Raw genomic sequence first — 25024 nt, 5'->3', positions numbered from 1 at the left:
AAAATATACAAAATTAATAAAATGTAGTAATAAAAGATATTAACCCCTTTCCATAATCATTCTGCTTACTGTTTGATGATTTCATAAAGCTTCAGAAACTTATGTGGGGGATTAAAATAGTGAAGGCTGTGGCCATTAATCTTCTGACCTCCATAAACCCTTCCTAATTTAAACAAAATTGTCTAATCATACACTAATCTCAAGGTAAAAAATGTGTTCCAGTATTGGCGATATCAATACTCTAGCAAGTGTGATTCCTGAGCCGCGATGCTTCCTGCCAGGCTGGAGAGACATGACACACTACATGATCTCTCAATAAACACCACCAGTACGGGTCAAAATACACTCATTACTTAGCTAAGGTACCTGCTGGCTACTGTGGACAGGCTTTGAGAGAGTCCTGGTTCATCTTAAGCCCATATAAGCACTCAACGAAACAGGATAGGACTCAAACATGCACAGTAACAAAGTCGTCGCCTTTGAGCGCTGACTGACTGAAGTGAAGAGTCGCATGGCTTGTCTTCCCTGTCTCGAACTCTCTCAGGACTTCAGCGATAATTAGGTTTAACCCCTTCAATACAGGGACACTTTCACCTTGAGGTTTGTGTACGATTAGAAAATTTTATTGACATTAGGAAGGGTTTATGGAGTTCAGAAGATTAATGGCCAGAGTCTTCACTATTTTAATACCCTACATGAGTTTCTGAAGCTGTATAAAATCACCAAATAGTTAGCAGAATGAATATGGAAACGCGTCATGGTACTGGAAGGGTTAAAGCAACACGATATGATGTGTTTTATGCTTTAAAAGTATAAAATATATATGAAAAATACAATTGGGTACAATATAACATTCTACAATACAATTTCTTTTTTTCATTATCTGGCACATATTTTGCAGCTTTGTTGTTGATATAGATAAACCTTACATAGAAAAAAAGAGAGAAAATATCATATTGCAACCGATTTTAACTCTGACACATGAAAAAAATATTTGTGGATTGATTTACTGCTTTTAAGACGGAAGGACCAGAGTACAGAGCAAGGTTAGATGAAACTAGTTGGAGAACCAGTGGACCTTTTAGCATTATATAACTGAACGCATACCTGTAACAAGAGATACTGAGGGCACAGTGTGAATCCTTGGTGTTCTGTGAGTAGGTACCTTCCCTACGCATTTCACTCTGAGGAAGTTAGTGTGGTCTTGAAGGGTGTTTCCATAATTCTGGTGATGTTTTATCTATCACCATATATCACCATAGAAATAAAGAAAATCAAGAAAAAGACAAAACTAATTACCTTTGTGATCTTTAATAAAACATTCCTTATGAGAAAACAAGGCATTTAAGAATACTCTTTTAATTTTGTTCCAGTACCTCAGAATAGTTTTATTAGATGATGCAACCTGTTTTGTTGGTATTGCTTAAAAAAAAAACTATAAATTTCTCGAAGCTTTACTAAATATCCATTCCCTTTTTTTTGTGAGTTTAGCTTCAAAAGATGATAGTTTAAACCTCAGAAAGAAGACAAGCAAACCCCAGACCTGAGACACACAAACCAACAACCTCTGAGGAAAACACTGGGTAAAGAACACTAACACTCATCTCTCAGTTCCCCCCACCTTCTATCCAGAGTTACTAGTATTCGTTTCTCATAACATTCCAGTCGCTCCGTTCCAGTCTTCCCCACCTTCTACCTAGTCATTCGCACTCATTCCTCATAACCTTCCAGTCGCTTCGTTACAGTATCTCACGCCTTCCACCTAGAATCACTGGTACTCATTCCTCATAACCTTCCAGTCTCTTCGTTCCAATGTCCCTCGCCTTCCATCTCGGGTCTCTGGTACTCATTCCTCATAACCTTCCAGTCGCTTCGTTCCAGTGTCCCTCGCCTTCCACCTAGCGTCACTGGTACTCATTCCTCATAACCTTCCAGTCGCTTCGTTCCAGTGTCCCTCGCCTTCCAACTCGCGTCGCCTCGCTGAAATTAATGGAGGTAAAGGACGAGAGCTTGTGTCATGTGGAGCGTATCTGGTGTGCTCAATTTCCCTGACCTTTAAGCCAGTATTAGATTATTCTGGCACTCACACCGGATACTCGGCTATTTACGTCCCCGGGTTATCACGTTACGGCCCAGAAAGGTTCCGCTGGGTCTGGTGGCGACGGCTCCTCGACTGACCAGCACGATCAGCCCATTCACTGCTTGATGATTTTCACTATATACTTTTTAAAGACGCGTTTGTATTGCAGTCTCTTGTACAATACCATCTAAAGAACGCAAAATCAACACCTTCTTCTTTGGCAAGGCAGTATTCTTCCCTACAGTGCCACACATATTTTCTTTAACAATATAATTTCTAGAGTTGCGTTTGTACTGGGTTCCCATTAATAGCTCTCGAGCTAAAAAGAAAAAAAAAAAAACACTTACCCCCACGATTCATTTTTTAACTCTTCAATTCCCGACACTCTTCTCATAACTGCCTTCTTCTTATATACTTGCGTTTGCACTCCAGTCTCCTGAATAGTTTAGCAGGGTACAAAAGACACTTCCATTCTAAATATTTCTCCCATGACGATACTTTTATTAGAATTTTTGGTGCTGGAGTCTCTTGGGTAGTATGAGAGAGAGAGAGAGAGAGAGAGAGAGAGAGAGAGAGAGAGAGAGAGAGAGAGAGAGAGAAAGAGACGGTTACGTTTCATACCCGGACTCTACCAAAACGTGTGAAGACTGACTGAGTTATGGCAAACGATGCGGCAAGGCAAGGTGGAGCGAGGCGGACGTGTTGGGTGAAAGCAGTAACGTCCCAGCAGTCTACTGTGAAGAGGGATCGAAGTCAACCTTTAGCCCACCAGTCCACCGGTGCATTATTTAGATGCAGAGGAGAACGAACGGCGTCGAGACTGTCATTCCAGGTCTCGTGGGCGTTATGAAGGTTGACGCAAGGATCCGGAGAGACTGAAGCGTGGGGAATATTTATCACTATATCTTTTTTATGAGTTTTCAAAGTTTAGCGGCCTAGGATCGCTGTCATGTCACTCTACAAAGTGTTAAAAATCCACGAGAATCGTTGCTGAGTAAAATGTTAGAAGTAAGTAAAATTGTAATGTGATAATTGTGGTACGATGGAAGCATGCGTGCTTTGGGGTCCGAGGGGTCTCCAAGCGCACCGGTTTGAATCCTGTCCACGGTCGAAGTGTAGGTTGGACTTCCTCACTCGGGGCAACACATTCCTAGCGGGTGGGCTTTGAAATAGGAGGTGCCCCAAAAACTATCCCCTTTAGCCCAGAAATTCCCGTGAAAAGCCCTCATTGTGTAAATAATAATAAAAAAGATTAGCTATTTATCTTTTTAAATGTGGATGAAACAATTATGATGAAAAACGATAACGATGAATCGTGGAAGAAAAAAAAAAGAAAGAACTGGAACTCTCTGCCTGCTTTTGTATTTAAACCTTCTTATCACTTGAAGATATTTATCCAGTTCATTTGGCTAACTCTCTCTATCGCCCCTGTTTGGGTATTGGCATCCCAGTGGACCTTTTGTTTAATCGTTTTTGTTAACCTTGGCTGGTTCCCCATCTACAAAAAAAATAAATAAATGAATAAAAAATAAGTATAATAAAACACGAAAGTCATATCAATGTTCACCGTTCCCTTATACATCATAAATGCACTTTTTCTCCTCGCTTGTTTTTTTTATTCTCCTAAACACGCAAGCTACACGCGACGCCCTCCCCTGCACACACACACACACACACACACACACACAGGAGGCGGTGACGTCCTGGATAAGGTGGTGAGCGTGGGGTCAGGCAGATGTTCACGTGTGGGTTCGAATCCCACCAAATACCGCTATGCCATTTGTCGAGTGGTTTAAAGTTACCTACATGTCACCATGATACCCAGGTTCTAGGTGGTTACACCAAAGATGCACTTGGGTGGTGATATGGACCCTAATATGGGTACCACTATAAATAAAATTCCCTGCGCCACTAATGGGCGGAAGCTGAACAGCGCTTCTCATATACTCTTCAAGTGTGCCTTCAAGTGCTATAGGCCGTAACATAAGAACACGCGCGCGCGCACACACACACACACACACACACACACACACACACACACACGGTAGCTCAGTGGTTAGAGCGCTGGCTTCATAAGCCAGAGGACCGGGGTTCGATTCCCCGGCCGGGTGGAGATATTTGAGTGTGTCTCCTTTCACGTGTAGCCCCTGTTCACCTAGCAGTGAGTAGGTACGGGATGTAAATCGAGGAGGTGTGACCTTGTTGTCCCGGTGTGTCGTGTGTACCTGGTCTCAGGTCTATCCGAAGATCGAAAATAATGAGCTCTGAGCTCGTTCCGTAGGGTAACGTCTGGCTGTCTCGTCAGAGACTGCAGCAGATCGAACAGTGAAACACACACACACACACACGTACACTAACATCCACCAACCCATTACACACACACACACACACAAACACACACACACACACATACACACATACACATTTGGGTGTGTCTCCTTTCACGTGTAGCCCCTGTTCACCTAGCAGTGAGTAGGTACGGGATGTAAATCGAGGAGTTGTGACCTTGTCCCGGTGTGTGGTGTGTGCCTGGTCTCAGGCCTATTCGAAGATCGGAAATAATGAGCTCTGAGCTCATTCCGTAGGGTAACGTCTGGCTGTCTCGTCAGAGACTGCAGCAGATCAAACAAACAGTGAAACACACACACAGGTATATACATTCATGCATTCATAAACTTCCACTCAGACAGACTCTGCCATCATCCCCATCACACCATCACTCTTCATTCACCACTGTGCGTGCCTCCTCATCCCTGCCACACAAACCTACATCCCCTCACAGTCCCCTCCGTCCCTCAGCACCTCAAACTTAGCCGTGCACAAGCCAACACTTAGGGGAAAGTTGGATGTATAGGTATGTACTACACGGGCGCTCGCTCTCTCACACGACGGCCGCCAGCAACTTTTGAGGGAAGTATAAGTGGGAAATGGCTACCCGCGAATTTGCGAGAGTAGTAATTCTGCCAAAGGTAATTCCAAGGGAGGAAACTGTGGGGCTCAGGACTCGCCGTACTCGAATGCTCATATTTTACTTCTTGCTGAGTCTGCTGAGAGAGAGAGAGAGAGAGAGAGAGAGAGAGAGAGAGAGAGAGAGAGAGAGAGAGAGAGAGAGAGAGAGAGAGAGAGAGAGAGAGTGTTATATTATGGGTAGTGGAGGTAGTAGTAGTAGTAGTAGTAGTAGTAGTAGTAGTAGTAGTAGTAGTAGTAGTAGTAGTAGTAGTAGTAGCAGGAAGAGTAGTTTTAGTCGCGAATATATATATCTTCTTGGTGTGTGTGTGTGTGTGTGTGTGTGTGTGTGTGCGCGTCAGGGTGCAGCGGGAGGACCACGCCAGCAACACACACCTGCTCCAGTAATAGAGTGTCGAGCTTCTGAGAGGAAAAGGCTCACGAAAAAGGAGGGAGTGTCGGATCCCTGGCGATGCTTCTGTGTCACCGCCATCCTTGCCTCGAAACACCACGACTTTTGCACAATATACCCTCCCTTACCACCCCCAACACAACAGTAACTTCTTTTTTTTATTTATTTATGGTATATGGGGTTTTCACGGCAACTGATGGGCTAAGGAGGATGCTTTTTGGGGGTACCTCCTATCTCAAAGCCCACCCGCTAGGAAACCGTTGCCCCGAGTGAGGAAGCCCAACCTACACTCGGACCGTGGACAGGATTCGAACCGTGCGCTTGGAAACCCCTCGGACCCCACAGCACGCACTGTATCACGGCGGCCCTAACTTGCTTTCCACCGACCTATGCACTACACATCCAAACAAAATCAAATCTCATAATCTCCCATTTAAAATCGTACATCTTAAACAACACACCTCGAACAACTCCTAATGTAAGCTTCTCTACACCCTGCCCTTTCAGCATTGTCTCCACAACACCCCCTCAACAACACCGCAGCCGATACACTCTCCTTCACCGCATCACCGCAGCGCCAGACAAATACTCCCCAACAGTAGGAGAGCCCGGAGCGTGGAAGGCTCAGGCAGCATTAAAACTTGGCGGGCGCGCGGGACCAGAATCCTTGTTATGCACGAAGCGACGCGTCTATTTTTGAAGCTTTTGATCCTTAAGATCTGCCCGGGCGAATGTGAGAGCACGCCATCACCAGCCAGGCAAAGGAAGAAGAGGAGGAGGAGGAGAAGGAGGAGGAGGAGGAGAAACTGGACGAGGACGAGAAAGAGATGGGGAAGTGAATGGAAACAAGTAGGATGAGTAGAGCAAAGAGGAGGAAGAGGAAACAAAGGAAGACATTGAGATCCTTACTAGACTGTTTAGGTAGATACTCGTATTGTACACAAACTATTAGTGGAAAGACAGAATTACAGAAGAGGAGGAGGAGGAGGAGGAGGAGGAGGAGGAGGAGGAGGAGGAGGAGGAGGAGGAGAAGACACAAATGATAATGATAGTAATAATAATAATAGTAATAATAATAATAATAATAATAATAATAATAATAATAATAATAATAATAATAATAATAATAATAATAATAATAATAATAATAATAATAACTATTAATAATAATAATAATAACAAAAAGAACAATAATAACAACAATAATAATGATGATAATGATAATAATAATAATAACAATAATAATAATAATAATAATAAAAATAATAATAATAATGATATTAATAAAATAATAATAATAATAATAATAATAATAATAATAATAATAATAATAATAATAATAACAACAACAATAATAATAAATAACAATAACAAAAACCACGAAAATAAGAAAAATAAAACTATAAAAAAGTATGCTCAAAAAGAAAATAAATGAGGGTAAGAGATACAAGGTTACGAGAAGCTCTGTCCGTCACGGCCAAATGAAGGAGCGGTGACATTATCGACAGCAGTAATTACGTCATCAAGCGTGGCATTGATGACCTTTCTGAAGAGAGGTGCGGCGATCACATCTTATCATTACTGCCTCGGTGATCCCTCCTCTAAGAACAACCTCAGCTAATACTCTAGTCTAGTATTTCCAATTTTATTCTTTGCCTTAAAATATCAAAGGATTTCGTTTGGATTCTTGTAACTTTCAGCAGTCACAGATGGTAACCTCGGCGATCACATCTTTCATTACTACCTCGCCGGTCCTTCCTCTGAAAATAACCCACCTCAACTGATACTCTAGTCTAGTACCTACATTCTACATTTTGATTCTTTACCTTAAAATATCAAAGGTTTTAGTTGGGATTCTTGTAACTTGCAGCACTCACAGACGCCTAACCTCGTTCAGGCTCCCTTTATTATTATTATTATTATTATTATTATTATTATTGTTATTCAATATGAAATTTCACTAATCTCGTTTTGTGTTTGGTAAAGTCGTGGTGGGGGGAGAGTTGTATCTTGTAACCTGCGTGTATTTTGCGTGTCGTATCATCTGAAGACACGCATGCACATATTCTGAAACACTTCCGCGTAGCACCTTCACGATTTTCAAAGGAGTCTAGTTGAAGAGACGCGGGTTTTTAAGGATGTTTCTGTAATTCTAGTGACATGTTAACAAATTTCCTGCATTATCAACAGGAAAAATACTTCTTAGAACTCAGAAAATACTCCTTAGCCTCAGAAAATGGTCGCGGTGAGAGAGAGAAGCGTTTCTAAATATCGCGCTTAGCCAGATCAAAAGACTTCAAATTAGCAGAAAACGAGAAACAAATGATAAACTGACCCACTGCACTTATTATCACCGAGTTTAGTGTTTTCCTTCAATGTGAATGAGAGTCTTTACAATATTTGATAACTGATGTATTCCAAGATCAAAGGACTTGAAATTGAAAGAAAGCGATAAACAGTGATGACAAACACATCAACGCTCTTAATACGACCGTGTTTAGTGTGTTCCCTCAATGTTACATCCTCTCATCTGCTGACAGTCTCCTTACAAAAAACAAATAACTGACACATTTTCAGGAGATCAAAGGACTCAGAATTGAGGAAAAGCGATAAACAAAATGGAAATGATTGCAGAAGGTTAAGGGATGAAAGGAGAGTGGCTGGGGAAGGACGTGTTGGGACGGAAGAGGAGGAAAACACAAAAGAAGATCAGATTGTGATGAGGGAGGAAATGGAAGATGAGGAGCGTGGGAGGTGATAGGGCGGGTGAGGTCAAAGGAAAGTCAATGGAATGAGTGTGCATGGATGAATAAGTGGATGGATGGATGAAAGTTAAGGTTTTCATTTAATTTAAGAGCAAAATGTAGAGAAGAGTCTTTTCTATTGTTTCCTGCACACCGCACTTGGTTTACTATTAGTTAAGTAGGTGCTTTAGTTACTGACCTACTAACCTCCTGGTACGTATTATCAGTCAGTTTTATAAATCCACCTTAGAGTCGGTTCTACATTTGTCAGTCACTGCTTGGTATAAAACAAATAAGTTCTGCAGATAAAAAAAAAAAAAAGCGACATAAAATTGTTAGAATCCAGCCGTGGTACAGTGGAACCATGCGTGCTTTGGTGTCCGAGGGCTCTCCAAACGCACGGGTTCGAATCCTGTCCACGGTCAGAGTGTAGGTTAGGCTTCCTCACTCGGGGCAACGGTTTCCTAGTGGGTGGGCTTTGAGATAGGAGGTACCCCAAAAAAGTATCCCCTTTAGCCCATAAACTCCCGGAAAAAGCCCACACGGTATAAATAAAAAGAAAAAAAAAAGTTAGGTGCAGAAGTGACAACACCAGATACAGCCAAATGTACCCATGATAAAAACAGATCGGTATAACAAATATTTAATTCCTACCAGCATTGTGCTTTTCAACCACTTTTATTCATGGCATGCCTTGTGTGCTCGTACAGTTGTTGATGTTGTGTATGTGATTGATGTCTTTTAATTATAGCTATTTTCATAATCTATACTATACCTTTGCTTTCTGTGGAGCCTCTAGCCTTAAAGAACTTCACTTGTATACGAGAACGTAGAACAATGTGACGAATTAATAATCTTATCTTATTCTTCATTTCTATTCTTGGTGGTGGTGGTGGTGGTGGTGGTGGTGGAGGTGGTGGTATACAAGCGCTGGTGGTAGTTTAGGTATATAAGTGGTGTTGGTGTTGATGGTAGCGTTGATATACAAGTAATGGTGATGGTGGTGGTATACAAGTTGTATTGGAGGAGGTGGTAGTGGTGGTAGTGGTGGTGGTATACAAGTGGTATTGGTGTTGATGGTAGTGTTAGTGGCATACAAGTAGAGGTGGTGGTGGTATACAAGTTGTGTTGGTGGTGGTGATGGTGGTGATAGTGGTGGTGGTATACAAGCGGTGGTGGTGGTGGTGGTGGTGGTGGTGGTGATGGTGGTGATAGTGGTGGTGGTATACAAGCGGTGGTGGTGGTGGTGGTGGTGGTGGCGGCAGCGGCGGTGGTGGAGGTAGTGAAAGTTCCCGTCATCATATCCATAATTACTCTCATCCTCATTAATTCACAGATTCTTTAGCGAGAAAACAAATTATCATTTTTCAATTACTTTCTTCGTTTATATCGGGCCGGGTGCAGCTAATGACTCCCGGAAGTGTGGAGAGAGGGGCGTGGGGCTGGCGAGGCGGCGACCGTGCCCTCACCCACCCACCGCTGCCCGCCGCCCACACACAGCGCCTACCAGCACCCACAGCGCCAGGCTAATAATCATTTAAACACTTCCATCACTTCACTTTAACTAGTCATCATTATCTGTAATCATTCTTCAGCTGTTGTGGAGAAAATACTCGTGGAAATTTGATCAACTGGTATTTAAAAGGTGTAATCACAATCTCCCCTCCCTCCTGACTCTGCTATACAATCTCCTTGCCTCACACACTCCTTTCCTCCCTGCTTCTGCTTCACTCCTTGTCTTATTACTCTGCCTCACTGCTTTCCCTGTCTGTGTTTCCATGGTTGTGGTGATAGGTAAGTATTCTGCAGCTGTTGTGGAAGAAATACTCGCGGAAATTTGGTGAATTGGTCTTTAAAAGGGTACAAATGGGTGGTCTATTTACTCCTCCACCTCCCTTTTATTCTCATTATCTTTTCTATCTTACTCTTTACGTTATTTATTTTCTTTATGATGGTTTACTTGACTTTTTTTCTTTCCTGAGAGGCACAAATGTATGGTCTATTTACGCCTCCACCTCCCTTTTTCTCTCATTATCTTTTGTGTCTTACTCTTTTTCGTTATTTATTTTATTTATGATGATTACAGTCTCTTTGCCTCACACACTCCTTTCCTTCCTGCTTCTGCTTCACTCCTCTCTTATCACTCCGCCCCACTGCTCTCCCTGTCTGTGTTTCCATGGTTGTGGTGATAGGTAAGTATTTTTCAGCTGTTGTGGAAAAATACTCGCGGAAATTTGGTTAACTGGTCTTTAAAAAGTGTAATGGCAGACCACGGACCTAAACAAGACCCAGAGCGCAGTGAGGGTGTTTCTATGAGTCTTGTAAGAGTTAACAAGACTAATATTTTGCAGTATTTGTAGGGGAAATAAACTTGAAATTTCAATTAATTATTTCTGTGGTGTTTTAAAATAGTTCTGACAAGAGAGAAGAAAGCTGCGTAAAACGTCAAAAAAAGCAGGTGTTTTCATGTGTGGCAAGAACAAAACGTCATTATCATCATCATCATTGCCTTCGTCATCATCATCGTCATCATCATCATCATCACTAACTGTTACAGAGAATAGTCAAGTGTGACGTGAAGTGATATTCTCAAGATCAATAGTTAGGATGGAGCAAAATATAACCTGTTTAAGATTGAAAAATGTTAGGTTTGAAAGAGACAGGAAGGAATTGATGTTTAAATAGTGATAAATGAAAGGAATGGAATCAGTAATCACGTTGGTAGAGTTACAAGAAGTCACCAGAGGCGTTTATAACACACCTGCTTATTTCTACCTTTTATCACCATTCATAAATCTGCCTAATCTTCCTTCAACCCTTTCAGTACAAGGGCGTGTTTTTACCTCGATATTTGTGTGTGAATAGACCATTTTATCGACATTAGGAAGGGTCTATAGAGGTCAAAGGATTAATGGTCAGTCTTCACTATTTCAGTCCCACACATGAGTTTCCGAGGCTGTAGAAAATCGTCAGATAGTAAAGAGAATGAATATAGAAACGTGTCATGCTGTTGAAGGAGTTTAATCTTCCTAACGCCTCATCACCAACAACTTAATTACTGATTCCCTTCCACTCACGAATCATTAATGAGAGACACTTCCTTCTATTTCTTTCTCAAATCTAACCTTCTCGTAGCTTGAGTTCATATTTCTTCTATTCTGTTTACTGATTTTGAGTATTTTGTCTACGTCACCTTTGTTATAACTTCAAAAGATTTATGTATTCATCACCAATAACTTCATTACTGATTGCCTTCTACTTTTTTATCATTAATGAGACACTTCCTTACGATTTCTTTCCTAAATCTAACCTTCTCGTAGCTTCAATATATTTTTCTTCTATTCTGTTTACTGATTGTGAGTATTTTGTCTACGTCACCTTTGTTATATATTTGAAAGGTTTATGTATTTATTTACTTACGTATTAATAGTCTATTTATTCATGATTTTTTGTAGCGTCAATCAGCATCATCTCATTTTTCATATTCTAAGATTTTTTTTTATTACATTTATTTTCACTTCACAATTTTTTTATTACATTTTTATTACATTTTTATTACATTGTTTCATTACATTTATTTTTTTATTACATTTATCTTTTATTACATTTATTTTCAATTCACATTTTTTTTAAGCTCTTCCCAACTTTTCTTTCTCTTTTCTCATTTTTTCCTGACTCCAAACGTTTTTTTTTCTTTCATTTTTTTTTTTTACTCCACATTGTTCCTTTCTTCAAAAGTTTATAATTACACTTTTCATTCCTCCTTCTTTTTATACTATTCGCTCTTTCCTTTCATCTCTCTTTATCTATTTTCACATTCCTTTCCTGTTACTTTTCTTCTCTTCTTACAGTCGCAACACCGATCAAAAGTTAGCAATTTCATTTTTCATTCCTCCTTTTTATGCTTCCCTTTATACATCCTTTAATTTTCATATTCTATCTTTTCCCTTCACATTTTTCCTCCTTTCGTTATTTTGTAGTGCTCTCTTTACTAATTAATCATCAGTGTTCTTCAATACAATACTTGCATTTTGATTTCCATTCTTCCATTCTTTCATATTACAATACACTTTCTTTCACTTTTACTTCTCATTCATGTTTAAAGCTGTATTTTTCTCCATTTTTCGTGTATTCCTTTATTTCTTTTTCTCTGTCTTCTCTCTTTTCCATTCTTACGTTCTCCTTTATTGTGCATTTTCTTGTTTTCCTATTTTCTCTCGTTTCTTCCATTTCGCTTTCTTTTTTATTTTCCCTCCCTCTTTTTCCTCACTTTCTGTCATATCTAGCTTTTCTTTAAATTATTTCCTTTTATTCGAGTTTTTCTGTCTGTCTTTCCCCCATTATCTTTCTTTATTGTCTGTCCGCTCTAGCTTTCTTTTCTTTTCCCCTTTCGTTTATTTTTTTATCGTGTATTCTATCCAGTTCTTCTTTTTTTATAATATATTCCCCCTCCAGCAAACAATCTAAGCTCTACATCACACTTATTTGTCTGTCCGCTCTAGTCTTCTTTTCTTTTCCCTTTTCGTTTAATTTTTTCTCGTGTATTCTGTCCAGTTCTTCTTTCTTTATAATATATTCCCCCCTCCAGCAAACACTCTAAGCTCTACATCACACCTTACTTGTCTTTTTTTCCCTCTTCTTCCATCCCTCTCTCATTTTTTTCTTTTATGTTTTCCGTCCCTGTTCTTTTCCCTTATAACTCCCCGCCGGCACGAGGGCGCGACCATTGCAGCAGCGGGAGAGGGAATAGAAATGCAAATGTAATTCAGAGTCGGTGTAGAGATGGTATCAGACTTGTGCTTCTTAAAAATAAACGGGTGACTCGATATCTACATCTGATAAAAGAATTACACTTGTCGCTGGCTTTGCATATATCTTTTTTTTTTTTTAATCCCACGCACATTAAAAAAAAAGATATTTCAGTTCCAGGTTTATGTGTAATATATTATTTTTTTTTTTTATTCTGAGCACGAAAATATTCAGGTTGTATTGAATTAATGTCATGGAAAGGCTGAGAGTTCACGGTTCACGGTGCCTCGCTGCGGGTCTTGCTCTCCTCCGTACCGCTCATCAAAACTGTTTTTAAAGGCCGGTTAATCGAGTTTTTCATGCGTACATTTAATACCGATGCCATTTATCCACAATCTTTCTTGCCACACTCATGGAAACACCTGCCTTTTTATGCTTTATTCTGTTCCCCCTTCTCTCTTGCTAAAACTACGTATCAAAGAAAGGAAGACATGTCATTTATCAATAATTTGTTCTTGCCACACTCATGAAAACACCTGCTTTTTTGACGTTTTACTCAGCTTCATTCTCTCTCGTCAGAACTATCTCAAAACAACACAGAAATAATTGAAATTTCAAGTTTTTTTCCCCTACAAATACTGCAAAATATTACAAGACTCCTAAAAACACCCTTACTGCACTCTGGGTCTTGTTTAGGTCCGTGGTCTGTCATTACACCTCCTTCTAAAGACCAGTTAACCAAATTTCCACGAATATTTCTTCCACAACAGCTGCAGAATACTTACCTATCACCACCCACAACCATGGAAACACAGACAGGGAGAGCAGTGGGGCAGAGTGATAAGAGATGGAGTGAAGAAGCAGAGAGAAAGGAGTGTGTGAGGCAAGGAGATTGTATAGCAGAGTAAGGAGTCAGGAGGGAGGGGAGACTGTGAAGCAGGGAGACAAGGAGGCAGGCAGGTAGGATGTGAGGAAGGCAGGGTGGCAGTGTGGTGCGGGGTCAGCCTGCAATGCCTCACACCTTTAACCTGCCCGGTCTGCCTGCAGTACCAGGCGACCCCCGGGGGAAATTGTGCTGGGAGGTTGTGAGGAAAGAAAACGTAACATGGGAAAATGTGTTACTAAAGGCTGGTGCTTTTTCCCCCTCATCCTGCCATTTACCAAAGAATAAAAGAAAAGATAACATTTTTTTCCTTTTTTATTATTTCATCAAAGATAAACTATTTTTTCCCTCCCTATCTTCATCTCCACATATATGTTTGCCTGTCTCCCTGTCTGTCTATCTGCCCATACATCATTTTAGCCATTTATATCTACATGTACATTCCAATCATGTAAACTGCGTCATCTACTGCTCTGTTTACTTTGCCCAAGGAAAGTTACAGCCATGCCTTAGTTGGCTTCTCACTCTCTGGTTTCCTTGAGGAGCCTTAAGCTTTCCTGGATGTACTGGCAGCAGGAAGAGCTCACCAGTCAATGCGAAGGAAGAACGTTTGCTACATACTATCTCGTCTTTTTCTAATGGTGTGCCAGCTTCCCTTAGGACTGTTTTCTAAAGCTACTGGGATTAGTTGAATTTTTGTAGGTTATTTTCCACCAGTGACACAACTCTTGTTAAACTATCAATATAATCATGGACATTTTTTAAATTTTCACTACTAATTCTTAAATTCTCTGTGGAATCATTAAATTAACCTTGGAAAACCAGAAATAACTTACAATGAAACTTGTGAAAACACTCGAAAATCGCAAAATCTTCCACTAGTGCAAACAAAACTACAGTCAAAATCACGAAAACTTATAACAGTGCTAGTCAATTCCACTAAAACCAGTTCAGTCATCACCAGAATCATAAAAAAAAAACAATCTTAAAAACCCCCAACAACTTCCACAAGAATGACGAAAACTCTTATAAAAACCTCAATAACTTCAAATAGAACCTACTACAATACCACCAGAATAATGAGAAAAAAAAAAAAACTCCAAAAACACCCACAACTTTCCACTAGAACCAGTTAAACATCACCCGGGAATGATGGAAGCACTCGAGCACCACCACTCCCACCAGCGCGTGTTGAAAGTAGGAGAGATGAGACGGTGAAATGTTTGAGAATAGGCGCTACTTCGTGTCTTAGCGGAGTGACAATAGAGACCCAAGTGTGGCAGTTCCCCTGGCCTCGCGTGTGTGCCACTGTGAATAAACAACCTTCTGTGTGTGTGTGTGTGTGTGTGTGTGTGTGTGTGTGTGTGTGTGTGTGTGTGTGTGTGTGTGTGTGTGTGTGTATTTACCTACTTGTATTTACTTTGTAGTACATATAACTTGAGCTACGTTCGTGTGGTTGTGTCACTTTATATCTATATTTGTCGTGTTTTCTCTCTCTCTCTCTCTCTCTCTCTCTCTCTCTCTCTCTCTCTCTCTCTACCTACTTAGTATACATAGCCTGAACCGAGGTAATGTTGTCTTGTCTTTATATTTGCAGCTTCTGTCTTTCTATCTCTCTCTCTCTCTCTCTCTCTCTCTCTCTCTCTCTCTCTCTCTCTCTCTCTCTCTCTCTTTGAGCCGCGTTATGTACAGTACTTGCCTGTATCTCTTCTGTGTGTGTGTGTGTGTGTGTGTGTGTGTGTGTGTGTGTGTGTGTGTGTGTGTGTGTGTGTGTGTGTGTGTGTGTGTGTGTGTGTGTGTGTGTGTGTGTGTGTGTGTGTGTTTACGTAACCCTGTACATAGTGGTAAAGAGTAACGAGTGGACATAATCACGCGCCACAGCCTCTCCTCCTTCAGGCCAGCGGGACACACAATACCCTGCTTAGGTGTGGCGCTGCTCCGGGACTCAGGCCAAGCTCACAGATCCACCTTTGTGTGTCAGGAAGGACGCAGCTTTAAGAGGGATGATGGTACCTTTAAATTGGATGGTTCTGTATTTTTATTTCTTCTGCATTTTTTTTTTTACGTGTGTAGCGGATTTTGCAGGGTTCTTTACGTTACTGTGGCCAGGGTTTTTACTACTGTGCCTACGTCATGATGTCACGCCAGTCAAATATAAAAGTGATGTTTGTTATCTTCTCTTTAAACTAAGAAGTGACTAAATTCATAACTGTGTTACCAAGAAAATTTACATGAAAGTCAGGAATGCTAACTCTCTTATCACTGAACTTATATAAAACTTATATGAAAACACCAAATACCAACCATGTATATATATTCAAGACCACAAATATTGTCGAGTTTTTTAACAAAATTCTTGAAAATCTTAAGAAATACTAAATTTTGTAGGAGATTGTTATCAAATATCAAATACTGCTTTTCAGAATTCCCCTTATCAAATCACCAATAACACTTGAGCAACAACCCGTGCGGCCTTCGGTGCTTTATGAGAAAATCGAATAGAGTTGGAGGAGAGTAGATTAGACTGGCCTGCTATAAATCCATTAGGGCGGGGCGAGGCGCTGGCCCCTGGAGGCTGCCTGGCTGAGAGACCCTTCCCATGGGACGCTGGGCTGCTCCGCCGTAGTTTACCTTCCCAAGCTGCCCGAGGTACTCATTTATCGACCAAGGCAGGAGGATGAACAGCTGGGAGGGCCGCGCGCCAGATCCCCAAAGCCAGACCAAATCCCCAGCCAGCGTGCAGTGTTCCCAGCCAGGCGCGCTCACCTCTACATCAGGCAGGCTGCTCAGTGCTGTCTTATTCAGGACCTTAATGGCTCGACACACACCTGTGCTCACACGCTTCTTTTCTTTTCAGGCGAATTAAGAACTTTTTATTATTCTAGTAATAGATATACAAAGTTTCTGTAATATTAACAGGAAAATTACTCGTGACAAGCCGGCTCATCATCCCTGTGACCTTTGAAAATAGTAGTGGTAAGAGAACAAAGTGTTTCTGAGGATGGACCACTACCAAGCTATCCCAGGCTATTCCCGGCTATCACAGACTCTTTGTTGCACCGTACCGGAGCAATGAGGCGCCTCGCCACCTCTCTCCACCTCACCATCTCACCACCTCAATACCTCGCCGCCGCACACGGGAACACAGAAAGCTGCGATAATGAGCAAAACATTCACCATTCACCTCCACTTTCCAGTTCATTAAGGGAGAGAATTAAAAGTATGACCATTAAAGTGTGCTCCTCAAACTTTCCCCAACATTGTGTTTTATTCCGCGGCATTGTATTGTGTTCCGTGTTTGGTGGCGGCGGTGTGTGGCGCAGCACAGGCCTCGCCACGGACCTGCCTCCTGAATTCTTCTCTTTTCGTTCGCAGGCATGAAATATACTTGAAATAATATCTATAATGATACAACGCAAGAAAATGGAATAGAATGAAATGTACCGTAGTGTAATGCATAATTGGACAATAAAGGTAGTAGTAGAAGTAGTAGTAGCAGTAGTAGTAGTAGTAGTAGTAGTAGTAGTAGTAGTAGTAGTAGTAGTAGTAATGCTAGTAGTAGTAGTAATGCTAGTAGTAGTAGCAGTAGTAGTAGTGCTAATAGTAGTAGTAGTAGTAGTAGTATTCTAGTAGTATTCTAGTAGAATTCTTCTCTTTTCGTTCGCAGGGATGAAATATACTTGAAATAATATCTATAATGATACAACGCAAGAAAATGGAATAGAATGAAATGTACCGTACTGTAATGCATAATTGAACAATAAAGGTAGTAGTAGTAGTAGTAGTAGTAGTAGTAGTAGTAGTAGTAGTAGTAGTAGTAGTAGTAGTAGTAGTAGTAGTAGTAGTAGTAGTAGTAGTAGTAGTAGTAGTAGTAGTAGTAGTAATAATAGTAGTAGTAGTCGTAGCAGTGGTAGTAGCAGTAAAAGTAGAAGTAGTAGTAGTAATGGTGGTATTAATATTAGTAGTAGTGGTGGTGGTAGTAGTAGTAGTAGTAGTAACAAAGTGTTATTATTATTATTATTATTATTATTATTATTATTATCATTATTATTATTATCATTATTTCTATTACTTTTATTAGCACTATTCAATTATTCATTTTTTATTATTATCACATCAATATTTCTCGTCATCACTGCTACCATTACCATCACACCTGCTTGGCGGCGTGTTTACCTGTTCAACAATGTCCCTGATTGTCTACGGAACAGAATCAACACAATTCATGGCCGAAATCAAGTCATCAAATGTCATCAAGAGCATGTAACACCAAGCAGAGCAGAGGCTGAGTTGCTATTACTATTACGCACACTATAGTGAAACGTAATGTGCGTTCTGTTGGCAATCTTGCACCATTACTTCTGTTTCGTCAATTATTCTCTAGTACTCCTCGGCCGTTATGACTGCCACCTCAATTAATCTCTAGTAATCTTGTGTTATCATCCTCTGGTGCGTTAATAATTCCATTTTGTAATTTCTGGCCATTATATACTAATCCTATCAACCTTGTGCCGCTGTATCTGGCTGGCCAATACTTTTCCGGTAATTCTCATCCATTATAGCTGCTAGTTTCGTTATTCTTTAGTAATCTTGTGCCATCATCAAGTGAGGCATCAGTAGTATTATAGTGATCTTCGACCATTATCATTCTTCCGAGAATTATGTGGTGCGTTAATCTCATGCCATTACAACTGCTTAGTCAATTTTTTTCTAGTGCCTTGTGTCATCAGTCTCCCGTGATTCAGTTTCGATCCGTTACGTTTCTTGAGTGAGTCACGTGAAGTCACTCTCTCCCTTTGACAAGGAAGGCTTCACAATATTTCATGAAGAGCAAGATAAAAGAGGTATAGACATCCATTCTCGTAGCAACAAAAGGACAGATAATTACATGCTTCAGTCAATAAGTGATAAAGCATATTGACTTTTAAGGCTTACACTGTGTAGTAGCGACTCACCACACTGCTGCAACATAACACAAAAAAAACACGGAACTGTGGTACAAAATATAAAAATTTCATAAGATCGCGGTACAAATTGATACAGGATAAAAAAAAAAAAGACTACAATACAATATGTGTCAAAACATTGGAAGGCGAAAAAATAAAGGTGGAAAAAAGTCCTTTCGTGAAAAGGTTCATATACGCTTATAAAAATACCCTTCTTTCTTTTCCTCTTCCTTTTTCCCTCCTCCTCTAAGCCATTATACGTAGCAGCTCAATTTTCCCCGAAGTATAGAAGTTTCCGCCATAATTCCACAGCAACAGCAGTGGGGAGGAGGAACAAGGCGGTCGACTGTCCTGGCGGTAGGAGTGAGGCAGAAAAGAGGCGGCAGATACTTGGGGAAGTGCGGAGGTCTGTCTGTCTGTGTGTCCCTGTGTCTGTGTGTCTGTCCCCAAGGAGATTCGCCCAACCCCGCGTCAGGTCTGTGGAAAGGAACACCGCGAAACTGGGAACTGTTTTTAGAAGTTGCGAGTTCGGACCCCAAGTTGGTGAGCAGAAAAGGAAGAAAAACCCTAATTGTCCTACACTGAGACTCCCACAACGAAACCCGGTATTTTTGTCGCGTCTACTGGTCGAGCGCAATGCCGACTGAGTAGAAATGGAGCTGCATACATAGAGAAATACGAAGTGCATGTGCAAATAGTAAACAATACACAGTGTATGAGTATAAATGGGACAAAATATATGAAAATACTTATAATGCATATGCAAATAAATATAAAAGAAGGAATTTCGTCTTGCTGTAGATGGGACAAAATAACACACATAGAAAAATAAAGACAAATGAATTATAAAGAATAGAACAAATATACACATGGGAAAAAAAGTGTAAAAACAAACCTAACATTCCTTTTATTACTGACCAGAGGAAACATCACCCTGGTATGAATGGGACAATATGTACGTAAAATAAATAAATAAATAAAATAATCTACTTATGAAATAACAGGCAATCCCAGATGACAAGGCTCGGACACAGCATCTCACACACACACACACACACACACACACACACACACACACACACACACACACACACACACACACACACACACACACACACACACACAGCCATCACTCTCACGCTTAGTCCTGTCTGCTTCTGGTGGAAAGAGAACAGAATGAAGAAGAAAAAGAAAAACATTAGAATAAGTTCCGAAGTTCAAGTCCATCTCATTTAGTCCAGAGCCTCCCACTCTCTTGAATATGATGAGTTACAACCTCTTCTCATCAATTTTCCCGCCTAGAGTAGCTAAACTGAAGACCGTCGTGCCAGACAGAAAGGGAAATACATCACTATTATAATATCTCTTAGTAATTGCACCCCTTGTCATCTTCGTCTAAATCTCCCACTTATGAATATTCTCCTCCAAGAATATATTACTTTTCCACCTATACAGTAGACCACCACCACCACCACCACCACTACCACCACCACTCCCAGGCCACGGTAGTCCCAGGGAACAGCACGAGGGAGCTGCAACGTGCGGCACAGAGAGGGACGCAGCACGGAAGTGGTCGTCATTCCAAGGGGAAATCGGGAGAGAAAAAATCAGCCTTGGGGTTTGCAATCAGTGACGACAGTGGCAGAAATACCGCGGAGAGAACGAGAAGGAGAAGGAAAAATAGAAAGAGAAGGAGAAAGAGAAAGATAGAGAGAAAGATAAAGGTCATGGACGACACACCAAAGGCAGAAAAGAATTGTGAATTGGACTTTACATCAGAGGAGCTTTAGGGTTATTTTTCATCACTATAAAGTCGAGAAAGAATTGAAAGAAGGAACGAAGCGAGACTGACTCGATTTTGGGACAGTGAGGCAGAACGCGAGGTTGCTATGTGTGTAAGGGCCACCCCCTCTCTCTCTCTCTCTCTCTCTCTCTCTCTCTCTCTCTCTCTCTCTCTTCTTATTCTCTCTGTTCTGCTCTGCTGCTGCTGCTTTTGTTGTTGTTGTTGTTGTTGTTGTTGTTGTTGTTGCTTGTTGTTGTTGTTGTTGTTGTTGTTGTTGTTTTTTGCTGCTGCTGTTGTCGTTCTTGTTGTTTCTCTTCTTACTTTTTTCCCTCGTATTCTTATTTTCTTTCACCTTCTGTATTCCTTCCCTCTTTATTTTTTTTCCTCCTTTTCTTCGTCCTCCTCCTACACCACCTCTTCCTCCCACCCTTCTCCTCCTTCTACATCTTTCCTCCTTCTCTCTCTTCCTCCTCCTCCTCCTCCTCCTTCTCCTCCTCCTCCTCCTCCTCTTCATCTTTCCTCCTCCTCCTCCTCCTCCTCCTCCTCCTCCTCCTCCTCCTCCTCCTCCTCCTTCTACATCTTTCCTCCTCCTTCTCTTCTTCCTCTTCCTTCTCCTCCTCCTCTTCCTCTTCCTCTTCCTCCTCCTCCTTTTCCTTCTCCTCTTCTTCTATTCTCCATCTCCTTAACCTCCCCAACACTCCACACTGAGCACTTACCTGTATATGGGCACGGTGGGCTGGTTCTCCTTGTACCAGAGGGCCAGCAGCGGTTTGTCGTTGGGGTCTGTGGGCCGCGGCACCAGACACGGCAGCTCCGCCTGGCCCCGCACCACCGTCCACTCCGAAAACCACGCTGGCGACAGGAGAGACCACCGATTAGTATGTGGATGATAAGGGATACGTAGATGGCTAAACGGGTGGATTGATAGATGGATAGATAGATAGATAGAGATTAAGAGGAAGAGTGAGGGACTTACTATGTGTATGACTAGGGATATTGAGATATTGGCCTGTATTGAGAAACGCTTTGCTCTCTCACTATCACTCTTTTCCAAATGCTCCAGATGAAGATACTCGTGTTTTTAAGAGCGTTTTTATGGTTCTGGTGATAGATGCAAGATTTCTGGTTTATTATAAGGAGAAACTGTCTTGAAAACCCTGCAAGCTGTCTTTGCGGCCTTGGAAAACTGTCGTAATGCGTGAGAAGGCGTTTCTGAAGATGGGCGATTGATAGACGGATTGACAGAAAGACAGGCAGACAAATACGCACACAAAGATCCATTTATTGGTTGCTTGACAGATGCATTAAGAAAAGAAGGAAGCATTGTATTACGAGGATTATAAACAGACAGATAAACAGTCTGATACACTTGTTGGGAAGAAAGAGAGTTGCGCAGGTGGGTGAAGAGATAGATAGACAGATAGATAGATAGATAGATAGATAGATAAATTTACAGACTAATAATGGGAAGGAACCAAAATTAGAAAGTAGGTGATTATATAAACAGACAACGTGGTGGAAGGAATTCTTATCGACAAAATTCATATACATACATGGAAAATATCGTATTAATTGAAAAAAAATCATATGTGAATGAAAAATAACTATATAGATAAATAAAATAAAGGAATACAGCATACGAGTATATATGCTAAAATGAATTAACTTTATATTTCCTACACAAAAAAAAATGAAATGTCACAAAAGTTCATTAGACAAGTGGGAATGAAAATGTCTATGAACCATTTACTGAATATCAAAAGCCAAATAAAACAAGAAATTTACTCTACTCTTCCTGTTAATACGCGATATGAAATTTGTTAAACATTAAAACATTTCCATCAAGTCTTCGGCGAAGCTTATAAAAAATAATAAATGATACATCTGTCACGGGCACACCACTTCCCCCGCCACCCATCCCACACACACACACAAAGAGAATACATTACTACCATTATTTCTATTCATTAATCTCATTCCTTGCTCACCTTTTTTCTTTTATCTTGCATTTCATTATATCTAATTATTTACATATTCATATACATATTTTTAACCTCTTTCGTGTGTGTGTGTGTGTGTGTGTGTGTGTGTGTGTGTGTGTGTGTGTGTGTGTGTGTGTGTGTGTGTGTGTGTGTGTGCGTGTGTGTGTGTGTCTGTCTGGTTGTCTGTCCGTCTGTCTGTCTGTCTGTCTGCTAAATCCTGAAAAAAATAATTACTTGCTTAATGGTGCTGTCAAAACCTGGATGGAATTGCAGTTTCAAAACACGTAAAATGAACCAGAATTAACTTACTCCCGGGAAACAGTTTTAGCTCCTCTGTGAAAGACACCAGGGCGGCACACGCGAGGATTTCACTCAAAGCCAACCAGACACGAGGAATTCACTTACAGCAAGCCAAACTCAAGCTTATCACTAATTACGAATACCAAACATTGAAAAAAAATATAGTAAGAAGATGAAAGGGAAAAGAAAATGGAATAGGTAAGAAAAATTGAGGTTGGAGATTAAGGAAAGGAACATATAAGAAAGATATGAAAGAAAAAGAAAATGTAGAGCTTAGAGACGATAAAAGCCAAGCCACAACGTAATGCAACACACACACATGCAGAGTCACACACACTCACACACACACACACACACACACACACACACACACACACACACACACACACACACACACACACACACACACACACACACACACACACACACACACACGATGGGAATGTTTCATCAGAGAGTATCAGGTTGCCATTCATTAGTTTAATCGGCAGAGTAACACAGGAGTGAGCGGCGCGGCAGATGTCACTAGTAAACAGAACGATGGTGGCAATACAGGATATGCCACGCACAATTAGCGGTGGCGTGTGTGTGTGTGTGTGTGTGTGTGTGTGTGTGTGTGTGTGTGTGTGTGTGTGTGTGTGTGTGTGTGTGTGTGTTGGTGCAGTAGGGAGGGTGGATTGGGGGTAGGTGGTGCTTGTTAACCTAATTTCATTTCATGCATTTATATTTGTGTGTTTCCCTCCCTCCCCTCCCCACACCCCTTCACTGTGTCTGTGAATGCGTACGCGTGTTTGTATTCATTCGTTATATCTTCTAATATTTATCAGTTTTCTTTCAAATGACTGTTTTACATGCCTTTTTCCTCCTTTGTGTACTTTTATTTCTCTTCTACATGCTTATAATTAGTCATCATTTTATCATATTCATTCCAAATATATTCCTCCTAGTCTTGCATTCTTCTTTTTATGATTTTTCGCTATTCATGTGATCATTTACTTCTGTAGCATACGTAATGACACACACGCACACAGAGCGAAAGCAGCAAGCATTAGTTTATCCAACGCGCAGAGCATCACCGCGACAGTTCTATGCTAGCTTTCCTTTCAAATGTTATAAATATTCTTGCAATTACAATTTCCCTTTGATCTGTAGCGAAAAATACAGCGAGAAGTTTTTCAGCGTTGTTTTCACCAGCACTGAGTTTTGCATGGACACACTCAGTCTGCCACCAACTGTCGCTTCGCACCAGTCACTTCATTCATAACTGCAGGAGACGCGGAAAATGTGCTCGCTCAGAACGCTCTCATAGTTGATTATGCTGGATTTAATGGCGAGGTTACAAGCACGTATTTCCCGGCATGTTTTTCTCGGATTATTGTGAGGCGAAGACCACAACACTTTGGCAGCCTCCACACTTCAAACATTCTATAATCTAACCTCCCAGATGACAAAATATCGATTGCCCAACACCATTAGCCCTCCCACTGACAAAAAAAAACAGGAGCCACAGAGGAACCTTGTTCGTGTTGACGATTCTGAGTGTGGATATGAATAAAAAACACACACGAGACAGAAATGAGCAAAAGACAAAACACATGGAAAAAAAAAGACTCATTAAAGACAGGAACCACGAACGAAAACTAAGACAGAGACAAATTACTGACAGGACCAAAACCTACCTTGCTACAAACCACCTAAACTTGAAAATAGCCCTAAAAAGTATTCTACAGACCACATTAACTGCTTCCTGACACTGAATACGACGGAATATCGATCTCAAAGCCCCATTATCCCATTAACCACTAGAAGAGCCACTAAGGAAGCCTGTGTGTGTTAGCGAGTTGCCGTGTGGGTGCTTCCAGGTCTCCCCGCGCCCAAGCCCAGGGTGAGGTGGTGCAGGGAGAGGCTGTGGCAACATTACCCGCCTCCTGGGAAAAGTAAGCAAGCCATGAGTGTAAATAACCGTTAATGGCTTGCCGGGACATTAGTGTGTGTGTGTGTGTGTGTGTGTGTGTGTGTGTGTGTGTGTGTGTGTGTGTGTGTGTGTGTGTGTGTGTGTGTGTGTGTGTGTGTGTGTGTGTGTGTGTGTGTGTGTGTGTGTGTGTGTGTATGTGTGTGTGTGTGTTTTCTGAAGATGATTGTTCTCAATTTTATCTCTTTTTACTGATATCACCTAATTTTTCTTTGTGTGTGTGTGTG

At 41.0% G+C, this 25024-nt stretch overlaps 1 protein-coding gene across 1 annotated transcript in view; it reads right to left on the bottom strand.

The window, feature by feature from the left end:
* Positions 1 to 25024, bottom strand: part of LOC123517387 (nephrin-like) — a 385107-nt gene that overhangs the window by 150059 nt on the left and 210024 nt on the right. Inside the window, exon 2 of the mRNA XM_045277400.1 lies at positions 21260 to 21395. Coding sequence (XP_045133335.1) covers positions 21260 to 21395 — 136 coding nt within the window. The remainder of the gene's footprint in view (positions 1 to 21259; positions 21396 to 25024) is intronic.

Source organism: Portunus trituberculatus, chromosome 6, assembly GCF_017591435.1.
Source record: "Portunus trituberculatus isolate SZX2019 chromosome 6, ASM1759143v1, whole genome shotgun sequence".
Classification (NCBI taxonomy): Eukaryota; Metazoa; Arthropoda; class Malacostraca; order Decapoda; family Portunidae; genus Portunus; species Portunus trituberculatus.
This window is presented reverse-complemented; position numbering and strand designations above follow the sequence as displayed.